The sequence below is a fragment of the Entelurus aequoreus genome, linkage group LG07, assembly GCF_033978785.1.
Source record: "Entelurus aequoreus isolate RoL-2023_Sb linkage group LG07, RoL_Eaeq_v1.1, whole genome shotgun sequence".
NCBI lineage: Eukaryota > Metazoa > Chordata > Actinopteri > Syngnathiformes > Syngnathidae > Entelurus > Entelurus aequoreus.
The window spans coordinates 58,370,765-58,396,235 of NC_084737.1; the positions used below are offsets into that span (position 1 = coordinate 58,370,765).

General features: G+C 42.1%; 1 protein-coding gene across 5 annotated transcripts in view; it reads left to right on the forward strand.

The window, feature by feature from the left end:
• Positions 1-25,471, forward strand: part of LOC133654080 (dedicator of cytokinesis protein 9-like) — a 201,796-nt gene that overhangs the window by 33,237 nt on the left and 143,088 nt on the right. For all 5 annotated transcript variants that reach the window (XM_062054078.1, XM_062054083.1, XM_062054081.1 and 2 more), the window contains exon 2: positions 14,093-14,209. In XM_062054078.1, the coding sequence (XP_061910062.1) occupies positions 14,093-14,209 (117 nt within the window). The remainder of the gene's footprint in view (positions 1-14,092; positions 14,210-25,471) is intronic.

The following is a 25,471-nucleotide window of genomic DNA, read 5'->3' on the forward strand; positions in this document are numbered from 1 at the left end:
CTGGTAACGCCATCACTGACGCCTCAATAAGACCACAGAGAAACTAACATGACTCTTTCATTGATATGATTACCTAGGGTGGACTCACACTCCACCATTTCCACCGTGCTGGACTCCCTCACTCTCTTGCATGTCCTCACGCTTTGTCTTATCACTTTTGTTCTGTTTTACTACAATTGTCCTGACAATGTAGATTGTTATTTTAAGCCCTTCTGATTTTTCATTTTGTGCAATGTGGCCGCTGTCATGAACTACTTGCAAGAGGAGAGATCGTGTTGATTAGCTGACACATCTTTATCACGCACAAAGAACATGGGTGATACGAAAACTACAACGTCAACCCTTATGACCATGTCGAAGAGGTCTTGAGTAAAATACCGACCCCCCCAATGGCTCTTGGTGCTGTGTCTAGAGCAGGGGTGTCAAACTCATTTTAGCTCAGGAGCCGCATGGAGGAAAATCTGTGCACACGCGGGCCGGACTATTTAAATCATGGCATTAAAAATAAAAAATAAAGACAACTTCAGATTGTTTTCTTTGTCTTACTTTGGCCAAAAATAGAACAAACACATTCTGAAAATATTACAATAAAAATATAGAAAAAAATACCGGCAGCGGTAAAGTTTTGATTGGAGATGTCCGATAATGGCTTTTTTGCCGATATCCGATATTCCGATATTGTCCAACTCTTAATTACCGATTCCGATATCAACCGATACCGATATATACAGTCGTGAAATTAACACATTATTATGCCTAATTTTGTTGTGATGACCCGCTGGATGCATTAAACAATGTAACAAGGTTTTCCAAAATAAATCAACTCAAGTTATGGAAAAAAATGCCAACATGGCACTGCCATATTTATTATTGAAGTCACAAAGAGAGCATGAGGAGGTTGAGGTGGGGGGTGGGGAGTGGGGGTAGAAGGTAGCGGGGGGGGGGGGTATATTGTAGCTTCCCGGAAGAGTTAGTGCTGTGAGGGGTTCTGGGTATTTGTTCTGTTGCGTTTATGTTGTGTTACGGTGCGCATGTTCTCCCGAAATGTGTTTGTCATTCTTGTTTGGTGTGGGCTCACAGTGGGGCGCATATTTGTAACAGTGTTAAAGTTGTTTATACGGCTACCCTCAGTGTGAACTGTATGGCTGTTGACCAAGTATGCATGGCATTCCCTTGTGTGTGTTAAAAGCCGTAGATATTATGTGACTGGGCCGGCATGCAAAGGAAGTGCCTTTAAGGTTTATTGGCGCTCTGTACTTCTCCCTACGTTCGTGTACACAGAGGCGTTTTAAAAAGTCATAAATTTTACCTTTTGAAACCGATACCGATAATTTTGAAACCGATACTGATCATTTCCGATATTACATTTTAAAGCATTTATCGGCCGATAATAGCGGCAGTCCGATATTATCGGACATCCCTAGTTTTGATCCATGAGGGAAAGAAGAAAGTGAATAAATGTTTATAACTGAATACATTTACATATGCATAAAAATTTGTTTTCTTTAGTTTTTTTTTTAAAATGAATTAAGTAACGTTTATGACTACCTTTTTCCAAAACACAATATAGAATGTGAGATACAACAGGATAATGCATACATTTATCATTTGTTTTCAAAAAGTGGGACCCCAAAAATTTACTGGGGGACCCCATTTTTATGACTTGATGGGTTCCCTGGGACCCCATTTTGAAAATTCCTAGCGCCAACACTGATGAAGTATTGGTGGTTGCAAAACAGCAGCAGGCGGCTGTGGTCTGCGGGCCGGTTCTAATACTAATCAAATATCATCCCGGGGGCCATACATAATTAATTCGCGGGCCGGATCTGGCCCGCGGGCCTTGACTTTGACATCCCAGGTCTAGAGCATGCATGTTTTACGAATGGTGAGCTACTCCCACTTGCACACATCTCACACTGTAATGTAATCTCACACACACACACACACACACACACACACACACACACACACACACACACACACACACACACACACACACACACACACACACACACACACACACACACACACACACACACACACACACACACACACACACACACACACACACACACCAGCATCACAGCTGCAAAGGTGGGTGGGGCCAGGAGAGGGTGGGGCGAGGAGAGAGGCTTTTGCAACTGAGCACAGAAGAAAACATTCAGTGGAGCATTCTCAGTCCTTCCGAACAGCGCAAGTCCATTCTCGCACAATGATAACTGGTGGCACCTGATCACAGGTACCATGAGCGCCATACAAGGCCGGGCAGGAAAAGCCCCTAAACGGGAGCTGGTGATAGAGTCACCGCAGCAGTACAAGTGTTTGGCTGAGATTGAGGCCGAAGTGGAGGCTGGGTCACTGGTGGCATTGGTGAGTCTGCGCTGTTCTTCTATTGTCTTTATTGGGTGACTTCTAAAAACTTAACGTGGGGATCAGCAACTCGCGGCTCTTGAGCCGCATGTGGCTCTTTAGTGCTGCCCTAGTGGCTCCCTGGAGCATTTAAAAAAAAGGATTGAACATGGAAAAAGATGGGGAAAATATTTTTTTTGTTTTAGTATGTTTTTTGTTTGAGGACAAACATGACACAAACCTTCCCAATTGTTAGAAAGCCCGCTGTTTAATATGTTTGTGTGTATGCTTCACTGATGAGAGTATTTGGTGAACATCGTTTTGTACTACTAATTTCGGCAGTTCTTGAACTCACCATAGTGTGGACCGTGAAGCAACCGTTTTTTTTTTTACATGTAAAATCTTCCACTCCTTTGTCTAATTTTGTCCACCAAAACTTTTATGCTGTGCGTAAATGCACAAAGGTGCCTTTTGTAGATGTTATTGACTTGTTGGAGTGCTATTCAGGCATATTTGGTCAGTGCATGACTGCAAGCCAATCAATGCTAACATGCTATTTAGGCAAGTTGTATGTACATATTGCATCATCATGTCTAATTTGTAGGTATATTTGAGCTCATTTAATATCCTTTACTTTTATCTTCTTTGTATATAATTTAGATTTGCATGTCTCATGACACATTATCTTTATGTAGTATTGGCTGCATTTCTGATAGTTGTTTGTGTGCCATGTTGTTCCAGACCACAGCAAACGTTACCTAGCTTGCCAAAGATTGTAATAAATCTATTAAAAGAAGACAGCCTGTCGTTTCCTTTAACTTGGACACACACATCTATACCTTTGGTCATTAAAAGAACCCTAACCATTTCCAGGAGTTATCTCACCTTCTAAGTAGTTAAAAAGTTAAGTTAAAAGTTAAAGTTTAACTTTAACTTAACCTTCTCAGTAGCCTCTGATTTACTAATGGTTTCTAATGTTGTAAAAATGTGTAGAATAAATATTACATTTCAACATTTCTGTCAACGAAGATTTGCGTCAGCCTGCGACACATAGTAATTTTGATAGTAGGCTTTTATAGCTGATATAGACACTTATGTCATGTGTTGTCTTCATCATAACACTTATATAAGACTTTAAATTTTTTACGGCTCCAGACAGATTTGTTTTTTGTATTTTTGGTCCAATATAGCTCTTTCAAGATTTTGGGTTGCCAACCATTGACTTAAAAGAATGTGATCTGATGTTGATTGCTATTGATGCCGATGGAAATTGGAAATCGAAACTCCAGGGTACGCCTACACATGGGGTTTTACTGTTGATCCTTTTTTCGTAAATTGTGCTCCATTTGTGCAGTAACCCTTCTTGTGTTAAGGAGTGTTGATGTTTGACATAGTGGCTGCAAGCTTGACATACCTTTACTGTATTGGTACTACACAATAACAATTGATAACTGTATCAACAATAGCCTATTTCAGGGGCCTCAAACTCACAGTCCAGACCATGTATTGTGGCCCCCGCAGATCATCAAAATTGGGTATGGATTTAGCCCAGGCACACTATTTGTTTCATATAATATGACAACAAAGTACAATCACGGTGCAAACACAAAGATGACACCACAACATGTGACAAGTAAATATTTATAAAGCAACTACTACTACAATGAGGAACAACCATGTTAACTCTAAACATCTAACTTAGAGGGGTCATATTATGATGTTATTTTCTATAATTAAAACACTTCCTTGTGGTCTACATATCATGTAATGTTGGTTGTTCTGTCAAAATTTCCCATTGGTTATGTTTCATAAACCACCTTCAAGTCGCTTTCTGACTGTTTTTTCAATCTAAGTCCGCCGTTTTGTGGGCGGTCTTATTTACGTGGTCCACGCCAGCCATGTTGTAGTTTTTAGCGCTTTTATATCGAGTTTACTGACAGATATAAGTTACAACTATACGCTACTTTGTATTAGAAATGGCAACAGCGCAGGACGCATGTGCATGTACGAGCCAGTCTGCCCCTCAACAAGAGGATAGAGGAAAAAAAAGGAACTTATTGACTACAACATTGGGCTACTATGGCGGACTCGCGCAAAGGACTTAGGGCAAATTTCTACTATATATGGAGATGTCCGCTGATGTCACAACAGGGACGAACTTTACAAATTGGGCAAAATCCAAACGGCTCATTTAGCGGAAGTATGAAGATTGTTTTATAAATATTTCCGCCATGCCTCCATGGTTTGATTTAACATTTTGGGATTATGGCAGATCCCAAATACACAAAAACAGGTACGGTTCTGTCTTATTTGTTGAATTTATTAATAATATATGTAAAACCAGTGTTTAAGTTCACTTTGGAATTCAACAGTGAGGTGCACTTCCTCCTTTAGACAGCAGGAGGCAGCATTGCCTAGTTTACAGTAATGTCCATGATAGCAGGGCACAACAAGGAGTTCCTTTCAAGTAGACTTTAAGCTCGTTCAGTGACGATCGCAAACGTTTTCATCTGCTCGAATCTCATGCCAAACAAAGTATCATCGGTATGTATTGTTGAGTAGTATGCTAATATTTGATTGAGTTGTATTATTTGTTGGTTGTGATGTAATTTGGGACGTTTTATGGCCAAAAGTCAGTCATGCTAATTTTCGGAATTCATACAGTGAAGTGAATGTTAGCATAGTAAGCTAGTTTGCTATAAAGCACTTATATTACATATTTTGTGGCATTTCTTTGTCCATTTAAGTTCAATACACAGCATAATGCACGTTTTATCGTAATGGGATTGTGTGTGTGTAATAAGGCTGTGTGTGCATGTCTGTAATGTAAGCATCCTTTCTGCTTGTATGCTTTCAGTTTTACCCTTTTTAGGGTCAATAAACCTGTGGACAAGAAGACGTTTTTCAGAGTGTTTGATCAAGAAAAGGTGTTAGGGTAAAGCCAAGATATTTCTACATATCGAGGGCGGCACAGGTACCAATAGGTAAGAAAAGTGGGTTTTGCATAATAGGTCCCCTTTATGCAAGTTTTTGCACCTTTTTGTAAGTAGTTGCTGAAAGTGCATGTTTAGAGTTAACCTAATTGTTGTTTATTATCCTCCACTAGTAGTATTAGTAGCAGTTATCTAGCTGTGTGTTAGGTTGCTGTGTAATGGCACATGAGTCTGACTGTTCTGACGAGTAATCATATCATGTAATTTTCATCTGTTGAAAAGCTCATTGTGAGTCCCCTTTTTGGCTTCTGTATAACCAATTAAGAGCAATTTCCCTTTAGGCAAGCTGAAGTACTTCGGACTGTCTCTTGGGTGACTCCAGAGCGCCACAGTATTATATATATACATATATATATATATATATATATATATATATATATATATATATATATATATATATATATATATATATATATATATATATATATATATATATATACACATGTTTTTTATATTACATAACCGACCATAGTAAGTCTCATGATGGTTTCTGGTGTTATTGACAAGTACTTGGTTGAAATATGATTCTGAAGGGAGTACTTAATGCGACCCAGCCCCACCCAGACAGATTGAGTTGGAGACCCCTGCCTATTTGGTGTGAGGGAACACTCAGCAGTGTCTTAAAGTATTAAAGTAGGTATGTAATGTAACTTTCAAAATGTGTAATATCATGCCAATAATCTATCTAATCGAATAAAAAACAAAATACCTTTAATTTTATACCTGACACGGTTTCCTAACTTTTATCTCAAGATATTATGCTCTCTGTTGTATCTGCATTATAACGTTAATTTGGCCCGGATAAAAATACATACAACCAGCGATCATGCCTTTTTTAAGGGAATCCGCAGTACACTCTCAAACAAACATGCACACACAGTGACTTATTTTTCACTGCGCGCAGTAGGGTGGAACGGTTCACACAATTCAGGGTTCGGATCTTATCACGGTTTATTGTGACGGTTTTCGGTTTGGTTCAGTGTACATTGTTGTTCTTTTTAACACCACACAATACCATGCATTTACTGTATACCCCAATAATCAACCATTACCATTTTAAAAAAATCCATTATGTCATGCATAGTTACAGATTTGCCAACTTTTGGTATTTGCAATCCAGTAGATCTCCTTCCCTGCACTTTTGTCAAAGCTCGATACTTAGCATCAACTTCAATAATGTTTGGAAAAGTTCTGAGCTGTAGAGATTCAAAGGAAAGACTGCAGCGTTGCACGTGTCTTATGTGAGATTTTAAAAATAATATGCACAGCATTGCACATCTAATATATCATTATATTGATGGATAAATGTGTTATGTGCCACAAAATGCGCGAAACACCCGGTGAATGTGTTTTTATTTGAACAGACGGCCATCCAGTTTTTACCGCTTGTCCCTCTTGGGGTCACGAGGGGGCTGGAGCCTATCCCAGCTGCACTCGGGCAAAAGGCATGGTACAACCTGGAAAAGTCGCCACCTAATCGCAGGGCCTACATAGACAGACAAAAAAACATCCACAGTCACAATCACACACTAGGGATATATTTAAAAAAAAAAACTTTAGTCGGGTAGATGGAATTGTTTTTTAACACCGGCGTGGTGTAAATGTGCACTTAAAAATGCTTTAGAATGGTATATTGCAAAAAAGGGAGAGTTATTGAAAGTGTCCTGAGTCCTGACTGGTGATTGGATGAGTGGGGGGAAGAACGAAGGGAACGTATGCACTTGAAGGGCCCAATTCACCCATGTGCTTGAATAAAAAAAGCTGCACAATTGGACAGGTTCTGGCCAACTTGGCAAATCTGGCGACTTTCCAAATCCTCTTGGCGACTTTCTTTGTAAACAGCTTGAGCGACAAATCCAGCAACTTTTTCCGGTGTTATTGGGGACTCTTTTGTCTTGGAGACTTTGAGGTGAAGGCGCACTGCACTTACTGACCTCAACGATAAGTGGTGGGTGCTGCCGTGACCCCCCCCCCCCCCCCCCCCCCACTCATATATACATATGTATTTATATTTAAATATATATATATACACATATATGTACATATAAACAGTACATGTATATATATACATACATATATGCACATATTTATATATACATATCTGGTGTGAGAATGAGTGTGAATGTTTTTTTTTTTGTCCTGACCAGCTACTCAGGCAAACCATATTGTTGATGTAGATGCCTATATTTGCTGTACAGATTTACTTCACAAAAGAGAAGTGTGGGATACTTCTCTTGTTGCCTTATTTGTATCAGACTTTATTAAATTATTTTTATTAATGTTTGGCGCAGCTGGACCGGAGCAGGAGGGGATAGAAAAAGAAAAAAAAGGAAGACAGAGGGGGAAATTGCGGGGACAAGAGGGGAATAAGACAGAGACAACAACAACAACAAGCACAACAATAACAACCACAACAACAGCACAGCATCAGCAAATATGATATGTACAAATATGATATGAAAAGTGATAGTAAAGAAGCAGTTAGTGAGAGTAAATATTAATAACAGACAGGACAATGAACATTATTACACTACAAATTGATTAATACAAATACCAATACAAACAGCACTATTGATAAAGAATAATAATAACAATTACCTCTATTATCAACAAAACAATTGTTTCAAATGCAACAGTACTTATATGTATCCATCCATCCATTTTCTTCCGCTTGTCCCTTTTGGGGTCGCGGGGGGTCGCTGGAGCCTATCTCAGCTGCATTCGGGCGGAAGGCGGGGTACACCCTGGACAAGTCGCCAACTCATCGCAGGGCCAACACAGATAGACAGACAACATTCACACTCACATTCACACACTAGGGCCAATTTACTGTTGCCAATCAACTTATCCCCAGGTGCATGTCTTTGGAGGTGGGAGGAAGCCGGAGTACCCGGAGGGAACCCACGCAGTCACGGGGAGAACATGCAAACTCCACACAGAAAGATCCCGAGCCCGGGATTGAACCCAGGACTGCTCAGGACCTTCGTATTGTGAGGCAGATGCACTAACCCCTCTACCACCGTGCTGCCCTACTTATATGTATTGATAACTTAAAATACAAAATAAAGCAGATAAATGGAGGGGAAGAAAGTGAACTGTATTAACCTTGTAGATTGTTATAGTAATTATAAGTTAAGCTTTGTCAGTGTGCTGTGTGTTACCCAGTTTCCCTTAGGGGAACAACATTAATATATGATTTATGAAACGTGATTATATGCATGAGTGTATGTATGCATATGTGCTTGTATATGTACAGTACGTGTGTATGTATGTTTATAAAGTAAATGTGTGTGTGGATGTATGTACCGTGAGTGTGTATGTACGTACTGTATTTGTGTATGTATGTGGGAGTGTAGGTACCTATGTATGTGGGTAAGTACCAATGTGTGCGCGTATGTACGTATTAATGACTGTATATACGTATGTGTGTATATATATATACGTCATCATCATGGCGCCGATGAAGGCTGCCTCGGTGCTCTCGTGCGCTCTGTTTTGTTTGTTTTTGTACATAAATTGTGTTTCCGGGTGCTCTTACACCCGTGAAGAGCTACTGAACATCAGATCCATCATCCCTATGGACTTGTTACCAGTCATCTTAGCGTCAGCTGCGGATTTGGTCCATTCTGTGATCAAAAGAGGGAAACCGCATCGAAGAGGAAAGAGAGCGGGCGCACTTGTCCGTCTTCGTGGACGGGGATTACGCACGCCTCTACCAGGCATCTTCCTCTCCAACGTCCGCTCACTTGACAACAAGATGGACGAGCTAGCGTTGCTGATGAGAAGGAACAAGGACTTCTCCTCATCTTGTGTGTTGTGCTTCACGGAGACTTGGCTGAGCGCTTCAACTGGAGAGCTTTCATCTCCTCCGCACGGACCGAGACGCGGCGCTCTCTGGCAAAAAAAGAGGCGGTGGACTCTGCTTCTTTATCAACAATAGCTGGTGTACAGACGTGACTGTGATTTTTAGACACTGTTCTTCTCTGGAATATTTCTTCATCCACTGTAAGCCCTTTTACTCACCGCGTGAGATTGTTTCATTCATTCTCGTGGCTGTTTACATCCCGCCCGGCGCGGACGTGCGTGACGCTCAGCGCGCGCTCGCAGGACAGATCTTACATGTGGAACGGTCTTTTCCTGACTCTCTTGTTATCGTGCTTGGTGACTTTAACAAGGGAAATTTGAGCCAGGAATTACCAAAGTATAGACAGTTTATTAAATGCCCGACCAGAGAGGAGAACACGCTGGATCACTGCTACACTACATTGAGCAAGGCTTTTCATGCAGTCCCGCGCGCTGCTCTTGGACTATCAGATCACGTGATGGTGCACTTAATCCCTTCATACAGACAGAGACTGAAACTGGTTAAACCTGTTATGAGGAACATTAAGTGTTTCCCTGCCGAGTCTGTGGACGAGTTGCATGCTTGTTGGGAAACGACAGACTGGGAGGCAATTGGAGCGGCCACGAACAATCTGGACGAGTATACGGACACTGTGACCTCATACATACAGTTCAATGAGGCGCGCATCATTCCAACGCGCACCAGTGTTTGTTATAACAACGACAAGCCCTGGTTCACACCCAAGCTCCGACAGCTGCGCAAGAAGAAGGAGGCTGCGTGGAGAAGCGGGGACCGAAGTACATACAGAGAAGCGAAGTACCACTTCACCAGGGAAGTGGAAAAAGCTAAATCTGTGTACTCTAACCGTCTACAGGAACAGTTCCGCTCCAATGATTCTGCTGCAGTTTGGAGAGGTCTAAGGGCCCTTACGAACTATAAGCCCAAAACCCCCCAGGCCCTGAATGACCGGACTCTCGCTCAGGGCCTCAACACACATTACTGTCATCATGAACGGCCTTCAGCTCATCAAAGCCATGCTCCCCCCACCATCACCCTCCCCACCAATGCCAGCACTTCATTAAAGGAGTTAAAGGACTCAAAGGACTCCAATGACATCACAGGACTCCAAAAACATCATAAGACTGTAAAGACCCTCTCCACCAAAGAAGAGGATGTACGCCGACAGTTCTTGAAGCTGAATACGCGGAAGGCCCCCGGGCCGGATGGTGTCTCCCCCTCCACTCTCAGACACTGTGCGGACCAGCTGGCTCCTGTCTTCACTGACATTTTTAACACCTCTCTGGAGCTATGCCGCGTGCCGTCCTGCTTTAAGACCTCTACCATTGTCCCTGTCCGCAAGAAAGCACGGATCACAGGACTAAATGACTAAAGGCCGGTCGCGCTGACGTCTGTGGTCATGAAGTCCTTTGAGCGCTTGGTCCTGCCCCACCTCAAGGACATCACCGCCCCCCTCCTGGACCCACTGCAGTTAGCCTACAGAGCCAACAGGTCTGTGGATGATGCAGTGAACCTGGCCCTCCACTTCATCCTGGAGCATCTGGACTCCCCAGGAACCTACGCTAGGATCCTGTTTGTGGACTTCAGCTCTGCCTTCAACACCATCCTCCCTGGACTGCTACGAGACAAGCTCTACCAGCTCAGCGTGCCCGACTCCCTCTGCAGTTGGATTAATGACTTCCTGACAGACCGAAGACAGCACGTACGGCTGGGGAAGATTGTCTCTGACAGTCGAACCACAAACACTGGTACTCCTCAGGGCTGCGTACTCTCCCCCTGGCTCTTCTCCCTGTATGCAAACTGCTGCACCTCCAGTCACCAATCCGTAAAACTGCTCAAGTTTGCGGATGACACCACCCTCATCGGGCTCATCTCGAATGGCAATGAGTCCGCCTACAGGAGAGAGGTGGACCGGCTGACGTCCTGGTGCAGCCTCAACAACCTGGAGCTGAACGCCCAGAAAACAGTGGAGATGATCATGGACTTCAGGAAAGTCACAGCCCCACCATCCCCCCTCACCCTGATTGACTCTCCCACCCCCGTCCCCATTGTGGACTCCTTCCGTTTCTTGGGCACCACCATCACCCAGGACCTCAAGTGGGAGCTGACCATCAGCTCCCTCATCAAGAAGGCCCAGCAGAGGATGTACTTCCTGCGGCAGCTGAGGAAACTTAAGGTGCCGACCGAGATGCTGGTGCAGTTTTACTCAGCCACCATAGAGTCCATCCTGACCTCCTCCATCACAGTGTGATTCCCCGGCGCCACAGTCCAGGATAAGAATAGACTGCAGCGCATCGTACGTGCTGCTGAGAAGGTGATTGGCTGCAAGCTCCCATCCCTCCAGGACTTGTTCTCCTCCAGGACCAGGAGGCGTGTGGGTCGGATCACAGCTGACTCTTCTCACCCTGGACACAAACTATTCTCCCCTCTCCCCTCAGGCAGGAGACTACGCTCCATCCAGACCCACACCTCCCGCCACCTGAACAGTTTTTTCCCCTCGGCCATCAGGCAAATGAACAATAACTCCTAACAGCAGCTCCTTGAATTCCTTGAATTCCTTCTAAGTCTATCTGATAGCTCAGTTACAGCTCTTTTTATTACCAAATATGTGTTATATGTTTTTAGGTCGCACGTTTGCACCAAGAAAAATTCCTAGTTTGTGAACCCGTTCTCAAACAATGGCAATAAAACTATTCTGATTCTGATTCTGATGTATGTATAATTGTGTGTATGTGAGTATGTGTGTGTATTTGTATGTACAATATATTTGTCAGCCAGTGTGGGTGGGAGCCAAAGTACAGCCCCAACCACCCAAAACAGCAGGTGCGGTGCCCAGGGAACAAGAGACCGGTGGTCCCACGCAGCCAGGCCGGCCAGCGACAGGAACCCCTTAGCCAGACCTGTAGTGCCGCCCGGCAGGGCAAGCAGTAGGCCATAGACAGACGCGCCCGACTGGCCACCCTACCTAAGTTGGCCGCCGCAGGACCGCCCAGCATGATGCCACGGGAACCACCCACCCCTCCTACAGGGACCTCAACGATGGAGATGGAACATCCAGCAACTGCCCTGGGGAATCCTACCCCTGAGGGAAAAAAAAAAAAAAAAAGATCAGACACGCTGACACACAAGGTCACTACCCCAGCAGCTGACCAAATTGCAGCACTGCGGAATACTTTGCAGCGCACTAAGCTGCCACGATAGACTCTGGGACTAGACCCAGCAGGCCCCAACCAAGACGGGTATTCGGAAGAGGTGGACGGTGGGACCCAGGTTCCCCAGACACGCAGCACAGCTACAGTAGCCTAAGGTGCCGACCCCCACCGGACAAGCAGGCCCCGAGAGAGACATACACACATGCATACATACACATACACATTTACATACCTACATTCATCCATACATGTTCATACTTACATCCATACATACATACACATTAACATACACACATATACATACAGTATATATAATACATACATAAAGCAACAAATCCACACAGAGGCCAGTGGGGCAGCGATCCAGCCCCAGCACCCACTGTCCGCCGAGAACCAGCCGACCACCCCTAAACGGGTCCGACCCCCGACAAGCACGCACCCAGACTACGGCACGATACTGGGGGCAAAGGACGGCACGGCGAGCCAACCAACACAACAACAAATGAGAACAAAGCCGGAAGTTCGCCAGCCCCGACAACCACCACGTGCATGCGCTGCGACAAGTCACAACATCGGCCACCCACCCGCACCGGACCCAGCGGCCACGGGTGCCCACACTACAAACAAACGGCCGCAGAAACTATGGCTGCAATACCCCAGACAACCAGCAACACTCAATCAAATCAAGGCGACCGAAAAACCGCGACCGACAACCACACGCTAACAGGACCATGAAGACCAGCCAGCGCCAGCTCGCCAGTCAGCCCAAACGCCAACACGCAAACAAGAGACATCAACAAGTCCCCCACTAAAAGACTCCACTCTCCAATCCAAATCCACCACCGCCCAAACAGCCGAGACACAGCACCCACACCAAACAAAAGGGCTGCGCTGCCCCCGCATTAAGTCACCGGCACAGACACCACAGCGCAAGGCTGGATCAGAAGCAAAACCTGTGAATGTGAATGTTGTCTGTCCATCTGTGTTGGCCCGAATGCAGCTAGGATAGGCTCCACCCACCCCCGCTACCCCGAGAGGGACAATCTGTATAAAATGAATGGATGGATATATATATGTATATATATATATACACACACATTTATACATCTTGGGCTCAAAAAGGTTTGTGACCACTGTTCTAAAAGGCTGACTAATAAAATAATTGGTTTGGGAATCAATTTGGCCATAAAAAAAGTACTAGCATGGTCTAGTAATTGCATCACTGTGTTATTGTTGGAATTATTGAAAACTACACCAAGCAGCTTATCCGTTTCCTTTAAATCAACAACAATAACAACACCGTCTGTTCCACAAAATGTCTATGCTACATCTTACTCTATTTCTTATTTTGACTTTAATTTAAGCACTATTCGTATATAATACTGTGACATATACAGGGTATCGCCATTCAACCAAATAGTGTAGGAATGTGACTGATCGGGTCATGTCCAACCCCAAGACTACTAATTACCTCATACAGGTTGTAAAATGTGAGATCATGACATAGTGACTGGTACAAACACACAATTACAAACACCTTGAACACACAATTCTCATGCCTTAGCTTATGTAGCTGCTCGAACAGATGAGCACTTGTGAAAGAACAATGGCATCTTGTACACACATTCTGAATGTGTCTTTCTGCCAGACAACCAGGGCTCTTACATCTTTTACAGTTACAGCTCACTCGTTTGTTTTGCCACATGTTGATTCCATCCCATTGTTTACTTTTCTAGGGTAAGCCCAGGCTCATCGAGCCTCTGGACTACGAGAGCGTGATCACACAGAGGAAAATGCAGATCATCAGTGACGCGCTACGGGACATGCTACAATTCCCTCTGGATGACTTTCAGGTAAAGCATCATTGCAGGTCATTAAACATCATTTGGAAATGACAGGAATGACACAATTACAGATGTTGCTGCGCTTCTCATTGTTAAAATACGATTTACATTAATTTGATTCAAATTAAACTGCATGAAAACATCATGGGATGTAAGGTTAAAAACTCTAATTAATACATGTTTTTTGTCAGTCTTTTAATGGCAAAAAGATCGAGAAAGTAAACACTGGATGCTCAAACAGATGCAGTTAGTTCTCTAAGCAGTCAGCCTTTGACTCAATGGAAAATATAGTGCAACTGCTTATTGTCACCAACCTGTCTTATGTCCAAGTTGAACAACTCATCAAGTCCTGGTCCATCTTCCATGCAACTGTGGAATTTTCCTAATTGTGGGATGAATAAAAGTCTATCCTATCCTATTCTATCCTATTCTGTCGGCCCTTGATTATCGCGACCTCTTGGTTCCAGACCGGACTGTAGTAAACCAATTTCCGCAAAGTAGGATTATGATTAATAAATCAAATATTTTCATAGTTAGAGTATAAAAAACTCTTTACGACCTTCTAAATACCTTTAACAAAATTACAGCCTCTAAATATGATACATTACCCTTATAGTCTCTTTACACACGTTTCACCCAGTAACCTTGAGTCTGTTACATTACAGTAGTCAATGGTAGCCTGAAGAATCCTCCAAAAGTCATTGCTATGGCTGTCACCCGGCAACTACAACACGGCCACAATGTGGAAATAGTATGTCAGATACCGGGTTTCGCTGTTCTGAAACCACGGTTTTGTATTGTTCTGCATTGACAGTCGCAGCTTTGACCACCATGGGGCGGCATTGCTCAGTGGCTATAGTGGCCGTCTTGTAACCAGAGGGTAACTGGTTTGATCCTGGCCTGGAGAGCTAATGTCGACATGTCCCTAACTGTGATGTATAATTTAAAGCACTTTGGGTATCATTCTAGGCATAGGCGCCGATTTACATTTCAGCCATGGGTGCTCGGACGGGCGGTAAATCTGATGCTACTTTTCTGAGAATGTGCGGTTTTTGCTTTGTGGTGAGAAAGAATTTGCCATCAATCCCACGTGGGTGCTCGGCATTGTCGGGCCCCGAAGCACCCACGGGATCGGTGCCTATGATTCAGGTATGGTAAAGCGCCATATAAATACAAACCGTTTACGACAATAGCCATGTTGTTAACATTCTGTGTTGATAGCATTGCGTGTCCGTGTTGTCATTCCGTATTGCTCATGCCCAAGGCTCAACAATTTTATGGTAAGCTGATGTTGTTGAAGATGAAGTGCATCTAGAGTTCATCTCCACTTACTATTGCCCGGAAAGCTGCTGAGAGCAAATAGCATTAAGTGGCGCGCCATCGAGTCTCATAGAGTCCTGGTCCGTCTCGAGTCGAGTCTTTTGACATAGCTCATGCAAAAGGCTCACCGATGTGGAGATGTGTCATTGATGAGGCAGGTGTTAAAGATGAAGTACAAAACCCAAAACCAGTGAAGTCGGCATATTGTGTAAATCGTTAATATTAACAGAATACAATGATTTGCGAATCCTTTTCAACTTATATTCAATTGAATAGACTGCAAAGACAAGATATTTAATGTTCGAACTGAGAAACTTAATTTTTTTTTGCAAATACCGGTATTAATTAACTTAGAATTTAATGGCAGCAACACGTTGCAAAAATGTTGGCACTGGAGCATTTTTACCACTGTGTTACATGACCTTTCCTTTTAACAACACTCAGTAAACGTTTGGCAACTGAGGGAACCAATTTTTGAAGCTTTTCAGGTGGAATTCTTTCCCGTTCTTGCTTGATGTACAGCTTAAGTTGATCAACAGTCCGGGGTCTCTGTTACGCTTCATAATATGCCACACATTTTCAATGGGAGACGGGTCTGGACTACAGGCAGGCCAGTCTAGTACCCGCACTCTTTTACTACGAAGCTATGCTGTTGTAACATGTGTGGCTGCATTTTCTTGCTGGAATAAGCAGGGGCGTCCATGAAGAAGACGTTGCTTGGATGGCAACATATGTTGCTCCAAAACCTGTATGTACCTTTCAGCATTAATGGTGCCTTCACAGATGTGTAAGTTACCCATGTCTTGGGCACTAATACACCCCCATACCATCACAGATGCTGGCTTTTCAACTTTGCGCCTATAACAGTCCGGATGGTTCTTTTCCTCTTTGGTCTGGAGGACACAACGTCCACAGTTTCCAAAAACAATTTGAAATATGGACTCGTCAGACCACAGAACACTTTTACACTTTGTATCGGTCCATCTTAGATGAGCTCGAGCCCAGCGAAGCCGGTGGCGTTTCTGGGTGTTTCGCTTTGCATAGTAGAGTTTTAACTTGCACTTACAGATGTAACGATGAACTGTAGTTACTGACAGTGGTTTTTTTTTAAGTATTCCTGAGCCCATTTGGTGATATCCTTTACTCACTGATGTCGCTTTTTGATGCAGTACCGCCTAAGGGATCGAAGACATTCAACGATGGTTTTCGGCCTTGCCGCTTACGTGCAGTGATTTCTCCAGATTCTCTGAACCTTTTGATGATATTATGGACCGTAGATGGTGAAATCCCTAAATTCCTTTCAATAGCTCGTTGAGAAATGTTGTTCTTAAACTGTTGGACAACTTGCTCATGCATTTGTTCACAAAGTGGTGACCCTCGCCCCATCCTTGTTTGTGAATGACTGAGCATTTCATGGAAGCTGCTTTTATACCCAATCAATCCTCAACTTTCTCAGTCTTTTTTGCCACTTGTGCCAGCTTTTTCGAAACATGTTGCAGGCATAAAATTCCAAATGAGCTAATAATCGCAAAAAATAATGTTTACCAGTTCGAACGTTGAGTATCTTGTCTTTGCAGTCTATTCAATTGAATATAAGTTGAAAAGGATTTGCAAATCATTGTATTCTGTTTTTATTTACAATTTACACAACGTGCCAACTTTACTGGTTTTGGGTTTTGTACATCAAAAAGTTGTTCTTACAAAAGTTGGTCAACTTGATTGTCGATGTGAAGAGTAGCGATTAACCACCTTTTGTTGTTAGTAGCGTTCACCGTTAACAACACCACAACATAATATAATATAAGACAAATACTGCATTGTAATACATAAGTCTAATTTAACACTTGATTAAAAAAAATATAGAATAGATTTGAGGAAAAGCAATTCTGCAATGTTGTGAAGTTGCAACATTTAAAACGCGATGTGGCGATATTATTAAAAAGTGCTTGCTTAAGTGAGCGACGATAAAAGTACAAAACATCATAAAATCCACAAGATGACGATGTGACAGAGTGACTGACAAATCAACTTTTTATTGGAGTCTACAAAATGAATACATACAGTAGATACTTTATTCATCTCTAAGATACATTCACAGTACTGTATTACAGGATGCACTTCACACTTCAGTGTGACCAACGTGGTTCAACTGCTGTTCTTTTCTCTTGAGCTGGAGAGAGCAGGCAAATGTCGCCGCTCCATAGAGCTTAACGGTTAACCCCTGAATCACAGCTCGGAACCACACACACACACAATACTCCCATTTCTACGATAACGATGAAAATACAAGAATCAAGTAAATGTGCAAACAAAGGCTATTTTTTGTTTTATGTCTGCGACAGAGGGACAGTCCGAGGGCATTGAGTAAGCGGGTTCCACTTTAATGCACTCAGCAACAACTTGTTGAAACTGGATCTCACTCGCCTTTGCTGTCACGACTGCTGTTGTTACAGAGTTGGAAAGAGCTCCTCCTGGCAGTGCTGTGCATGTTTGGCATATAAAACAGGAGTGGGTTTGCCCTCACAGCTCCTTTGCAAAGGGAATTTTAGCTTCTCTGAAAATTTTTATAGTCATCATCTTAAAAAAGTAGCAGTTGACAAGCATGAGGCAAGTTGGGACAGGGGTTTGAATATTTTAGTGATAGAGGCTGTTAAAGACAAACAAATCATATAATTTTAGTCTTTTTTTAATCGAAGGCCTGCAAACACGAAAGGGGCAATCTACATCTGTATATGGTCCACCCATGTCTGGGATAGGCTTGAAGCAGTACAGGAAGTCCTCGGTCTTAGTATGAGTTATTCCTATGAAGGAGATGAAAGTCTAGTTTTAGTGTAATTCGGAAGCACTAAGGAACATTTAATCTCATTCATTGTTGTAGCATCAAAGTGCATTAAACTTAAAGCGGCCTTTGCTTTCAAAATAGGAGCATATACCGTATTTTTCGGAGTATAAGTCGCACCAGAGTATAAGTCGCACCTGCCGAAAATGCATAATAAAGAAGGAAAAAAACATATATAAGTCACACTGGAACTATGAAAAAAACTGTGACTTATAGTCTGAAAAATACGGTAGTGGGTTGTCCACTGCAGCGGAACTAGACAGCCATTGGATAAATGCTCAGCTTTGTCCGGCCCAGCGGTCTCTGAGAATCTCTGGAAGTGTATGGAAAGTGGGCTTGGCCGAGGCTGGGAGGCTGGCTTGTACACTGAGCTTCCGCATTATGTTTGGATGATCTATTTAAAGCCAAATCCCTGTTTGATTGACAACAAATTTCAAATTTTATTCTGTGTTTTTTTATTTTATTTTATTCTCACCCTATCTCCCTAAGAGATAGGGTGAGAAGCTTTGCCATCCGTGAGGAGCTCAAAGTAAAGCTGCTGCTCCTCCACATCGAGAGGAGCCGGATGCGGTGGTTCGGGCATCTGGTCAGGATGCCACCCGAACGCCTCCCTAGGGAGGTGTTTATGGCACGTCCGACCGGTAGGAGGCCACGGGGAAGACCCAGGACACGTTGGGAAGACTCTCTCCCGGCTGGCTTGGGAACGCCTCGGGATTCCCCGGGAGGAGCTGGACGAAGTGGCTGGGGAGAGGGAAGTCTTGGCTTCCCTGCTTAGGCTGCTGCCCCCGCGACCCGACCTCGGATAAGCGGAAGAAGATCGATGGATGCATGGATCTTGTATCTGTTATTGGAGACTGTACTCATGTTTATATAGTACCTGAACATTAGCTTCCCCTACTTGAAAGACCAGCAGCTGTCACCAACACAACATGGGTTATAATTGTGACTCTCAGGACCGGGTCTAGGCAGGCAGATATGAGGGGGCAGTCAGAAATGTGAAAGGGGCATCATGTGTACACGCTGCTCCATCGTGCGCCAGACCTTTTTTTGTGCTAATACAGAAGTAACATTGCCTTTTTCCTAGAATTTGGTTGTTAGCTAGAGTATGGGCCTGATTTAATAAGATCCAAATACCACGCACTAAACAGCATGAGCAATCAATTAAATAGTGTGTACTATTAGTGGGCGTGTTTTTCACTAAGACTGTGTGTAGAATTGTAAAGTGCTGCATACCGCCTCATTGAAATGAGGATTTTGCGTGTACTATATGGGCATCACCACTGAGACACTATCATTTACTGCATGTTACTAATGTTATCTTGCTCCTACTTGTGGCGTTTTGCTATGTTTTTAAACAAGCAGGTGACATCTACCACTTTTTATGGGCATTTCAGAAGCAGTCGTGCAGTGCATCTACATTGCCACCTTTTTCATTTATTTTCTTTTTACCACTGAAGGTGCATGGGAGAGAGGCTGCACTTACTCTGCTCAATATGCAAAAATCCATACTTCAATAAGTTGTTTTCATATAAAGAATATGCTAATGATATACTGTATATATTTTATGTAAAAATTGTTTACGTTATTAAAGAAAATACGGAAGCACACCAAAACGCATCAAGTTTATTTGTTTTATTCAGCCCCTTAAGTCCTCCAGCAGCTTTGAAATTATGCTGTAGATAGACAATGTTTATTTTATTTTTTTCCCTGACCATCCAAATATGTTGACACACACACTTAGGACAAAGGATTTCCATCTGTCCATCGTCTGTCTGTGCAGCGCAAGCACTGATCCTGCAGCCGTATGTGGAACTGTCAGTTCGCACTGTTACTAAACAAAACACAAAATAAAGCTCGCAAAACGGTGATGAGTTTTGATGAATCACATTGCGTGTAATAAATAATTATATTTGCATTTTCTCCTCCTAATATTGTTGGCGTTTTGATGAACAACGTATAAATTGTATATTAATTAAGACAAGGAGGCAAAATGGATTGCACACCTTATTCTGCTCACGTAAGAGACACAATCCACTTTGCACAAGTTTAGTAGATCAGCTTTGCGTGTGCTATCATGTTTGCACGTGTTTTAGTGCACTCAAAACGTAAGTAGGATTTTACACACAATAGTCAGTATTTACAGTATTGAAAGATACAGTAGTCTCATGCCTCACAGTCTCTGCATTTACACAAAGAAACTTAAGAGTACTGCCCACACTCTAGACATAGTAAGGTTTTTTTCAAGTAGTGTTTTACTGTACCAACTAACAGATAACTTTTAAATTATATTTATTTAATTGTGTTCTCTGATCAGTGAGCATGTAGTTACTTACAGCTGGAGGAAGTCCACATTGACGCAAACAATGGTAGCCTACATATTCGTTTTCATTACCGTTTAAACAGTAATGGCTTTTTTCGACGAAACAGCTAATTTTGACAGAACACCTGAAGCAGCAAATGCACACACCTTTAAAGGCCTACTGAAATGAATTTTTTGTATTTAAATGGGGATAGCAGATCCATTCTATGTGTCATACTTGATCATTTCGCGATATTGCCATATTTTTGCTGAAAGGATTTAGTATAGAACAACGACGATAAAGTTCGCAACTTTTGGTCTCTGATAAAAAAAATCCTTGCCCCTACCGGAAGTAGCGTGACGTAGTCAGTTGATCGCCTCCTCATATTTTCCTATTGTTTTCAATGCAGCTAGAGCGATTCGGACTGAAAAAGCGACGATTACCCCATTAATTTGAGCGAGGATGAAAGATTCGTGGATGAGGAACGTTAGAGTGAATGACTGGAATGCAGTGCAAGACATATCTTTTTTCGCTCTGACCGTAACTTAGGTACAAGCTGGCTCATTGGATTCCACACTCTCTCCTTTTTCTATTGTGGATCACAGATTTGTATTTTAAACCACCTCGGATACTATATCCTCTTGAAAATGAGAGTCGAGAACGCGAAATGGACATTCACAGTGACTTTTATCGCCACAACAATACATCAACGAAACACTTTAGCTACGGAGCTAACGTGATAGCATCGTGCTTAACTGCATATGGAAACAAAATAAATAAATCCCTGACTGGAAGGATAGACAGAAGATCAACAATACTATTAAACCATAGACAGGTAACTACACGGTTAATGCTTTCCAGGCTGGCGAAGGTTAACGATGCTGTTGCTAACGACGCCATTGAAGCTAACTTAGCTAGGGAGCTAACGTGATAGCATCGGGCTCAAATGCAGATAGAAACAAAAGAAATAAACCCCTGACTGGAAGGATAGACAGAAAATGTACAATACTATTAAACCATGAACATGTAAATACACGGTTAATGCTTTCCAGCTTGACGAAGCTTAAAAATGCTGTTGCTAACGACGCCATTGAAGCTAACTTAGTAACGGGACCTCACAGAGCTATGATAAAAACATTAGCGCTCCACCTACGCCAGCCAGCCCTCATCTGCTCATCAACACCCGTGCTCACCTGCGTTCCAGCGATCGACGGAAGGACGAAGGACTTCACCACGATCATCCGTGCGGTCGGTGGATAGCGTCGGCTAGAGCGTCTGCTATCCGAGTCAAAGTCTTCCTGGTTGTGTTGCTGTAGTCCGTCGCTAATACACCGATCCCACATACAACTTTCTTCTTTGCAGTCTTCATTGTTCATTAAACAAATTGCAAAAAATTCACCAACACAGATGTCCAGAATACTGTGGACTTATGAGATGAAAACAGAGCTATTTTGTATTGGATACAATGGGGTACCGATACTTCTGTTTCACTGGTTACGTCACGCACATACGTCATCATACAAAGACGTTTTCAGCCGGAAGTTTAGCGGGACATTTAAAATTGCACTTTATAAGTTAACCCGGCCGTATTGGCATGTGTTGCATGTTAAGATTTCATCATTGATATATAAACTATCAGACTGCGTGGTCGGTAGTAGTGGGTTTCAGTAGGCCTTTAACTTATGTCCTGAATGATGGCTCGCCTGCTGATGGCATTATATTGCGTCAAAAATAAAATGTGTCATTTTCACTTTCTTCAAGGTGTTCACGTATTACAAAACCCAAAACCGGTGAAGTTGGCAAATAAAAACAGAATACAATGATTTGCAAATCCTTTTCAACCTATATTCAATTAAATACTGTCATGTCTGTTCATGTTTTTGTTTTGGCCATGTGTCTGTTTTTTGGACTCTTTTTAGTTCCTGGTTGCACTTCCTTGTTTGGTTTGGTTTCCATGGTCACCCATTAGTTTTCACCTGTCTTGTCACGCACCTGTTTCACGTTTCGAGTCACACACCTGTTTTCACTGATCATGTCACTGTTATTTAAAGCCTATCTTTTTCTGTTGGTCTTCCTGGCGACATCACCTTCTCCACACTATTTCATCACTCTGCTTCATGTCATGTCACAGTTCTTTGCCAAGTAAGTTTTGTTCATTTATGCCACAGTTAGTGTTTTTGTTTTATTGTTCATAGTTTCTGCCTTTGTGCAAGTTTTGTGTTTATACCCAAGTTTTGTATTTCCGCCTTTGTGCGCGCCTTTTGTTTATTCCTTTTTTTGTAGTTTATTAGTGTTAAAATAAAACATGTATTTAAATTCACGTCTCGCACGCGCCAACTTTCCGTTGCCTTCCGGAAAAATAAAACCCCAGGACCAAGTCTTGACAAATACACTGCAAAGACAAGATACTTAACGTTGGAACTGGTAAACTTTGTTACTTTTTGCAAATATTAGTTCATTTGGAATTTGATGCCTGCAACATGTTTTAAAAAAGCTGGCACAAGTGGCAAAAAAGACTGAGAAAGTTGAGGAATGTTCATCAAACACTTATTTGGAACATCCCACAGGTAAACAGGCTAATTGGGAACAGTTGGGTGCCATGATTGGGTATAAAAGCAACTTCCATTAAATGCTCAGTCATTCACAAACAAGGATGGGGCGAGGGTCACCACTTTGTGAACAAATGCGTGAGCAAATTGTCCAACAGTTTAAGAACAACATTTCTCAAAAGAACCATCCGGATTGTTCAAGGTGCAAAGTTCAAAAGCCAGCATCTGTGATGGTATGGGGGTGTATTAGTGCCCAAGACATGGGTAACTTACACATCTGTGGAGACAGCATTAATGCTGAACGGTACATACAGGTTTTGGAGCAACATATGTTGCCATCCAAGCAACGTTATCATGGACGCCCCTGCTTATTTCAGCAAGACAATGCTAAGCCACATGTTACAACAGCATGGCTTCATAGTAAAAGAGTGCGGGTACTAGACTGGCCTGCCTGTAGTCTAGACCTGTCTCCCATTGAAAATGTGTGGCGCATTATGAAGCCTAAATTACCACAACGGAGACCCTGGACTGTTGAACAACTTAAGCTGTACATCAAACAAGAATGGGAAAGAATTCCACTTGAAAAGTTTCAATAATTGCCCTCCTCAGTTCCCAAACATTTACTGAGTGTTGTTAAAAGGAAAGGCCATGTAACACAGTGGTAAAAATGCCCCTGTGCAAACTTTTTTGCAATGTGTTGCTGCCATTAGATTGTAAGTTAATGATTATTTGCAAAAAAAAAAAAAGTTTCTCAGTTTGAACTTTAAATATCTTGTCTTTGCAGTGTATTTAATTGAATATAAGTTGAAAAGGATTTGCAAATAATTGTATTCTGTTTTTTTTTTTTTTACGAATGACACAACATGCCAACTTCACTGGTCTTGGGTTTTGTACAATATAGAACACGTTAAATCATCACCTTTGTATTATACGCTATTAAAGAACTGTGATTGGATATATTCCAAACTTGTCCCTAACTGACTAAATTAATTGGATTTTGTTTCTGACAACTTTTCATCTCGTTTTTAATTTGTTGACACTGGTTTAGTGAGGGCTGAAGGGAGGGGTGTGTGTGTCTTTGAGCGCGCAGACTCGCGGACCCTGATATAGGTAAAGGACAGAAAAGAAGGAAGATGTCACTATACGAGTGTTGTCCTTTTTTCAGTGGTTTTGTCAAGTTATAATGCATACATTTCGTGGGTACTTTAAAATTTACTTTTTCTACTTTGAGGGAGCAAGACATTTATTTGACTCTTGCCCCTCCAAAGCAAATCTAATACATATTATCTAGATCAGCAGATCTCAAACTTTTTAAAATAAGTACCATCTCAGAAAACACTTGGCTTTCCAGGTACCACCATAATGACCAACATCAAAATACAGTAGGGTAGTAGGCCTAAATATTTATTAAAAACAAGGCAGAGGTTTTATTTAACAATTATATTTAATATATTTGGCCACTGTAACATTGCACACAGTTTGAACAGTAACACTGTTTGAATATCTAATTAGGTGAATAATTGGCATACCCCTAGATGGATCGCACGTACCACTAGTGGTACCACACTTTGAGAATCACTGATATAGACCACAAGAAAGTGTTCTAAATGTAGATTAGGATCATCAAGAACAAGAGTGACACCCTTCTTTAGTTGCAGTGACATACGACTAGGTATTAGTCCACTTGCGTATTTTTCAGCCCTGCACATTTAACTAGATTACTACAGCATTAAAAATGTATGGGAATGAGTCGTAATCATTAAACGTAACACAACAAGTTGTGTAACACAAAGGACCGCAAGTATAGTCCATCACATCATCATTAGTTCATCAAATTAGTTTATAATTCTTCAGTCTTGAATGAGGTCTAGTGATAATATTGATTCTAATATAGCCATTAATAATGTAATTAATTTGACTCGGGGGGCCAATTTTACAGAAAAAAATGTGTCTGAGGGTCGGTATATCTATTTTTTAGGAACACTAATACAAAACCTCACAATAAAGTCTGATTGAAGGCTAAACATTATGACCGACCACTTTAAAAAAACGGAATGGAATTTTAAATTTTTTTACTGAATGAGACACCCAGAATGTACATGAAAACAAAGAATGTGTGATTTACAATATTAACTATGAACGATAAAACACTGAATATTGACACTATATGAACGTCACACCCCCTCTTGATCAACATATCAACAAACACAGCGAAATATGAACTCAAAGGGTAAAAAAATCCCCACCTACGATCTGATATATC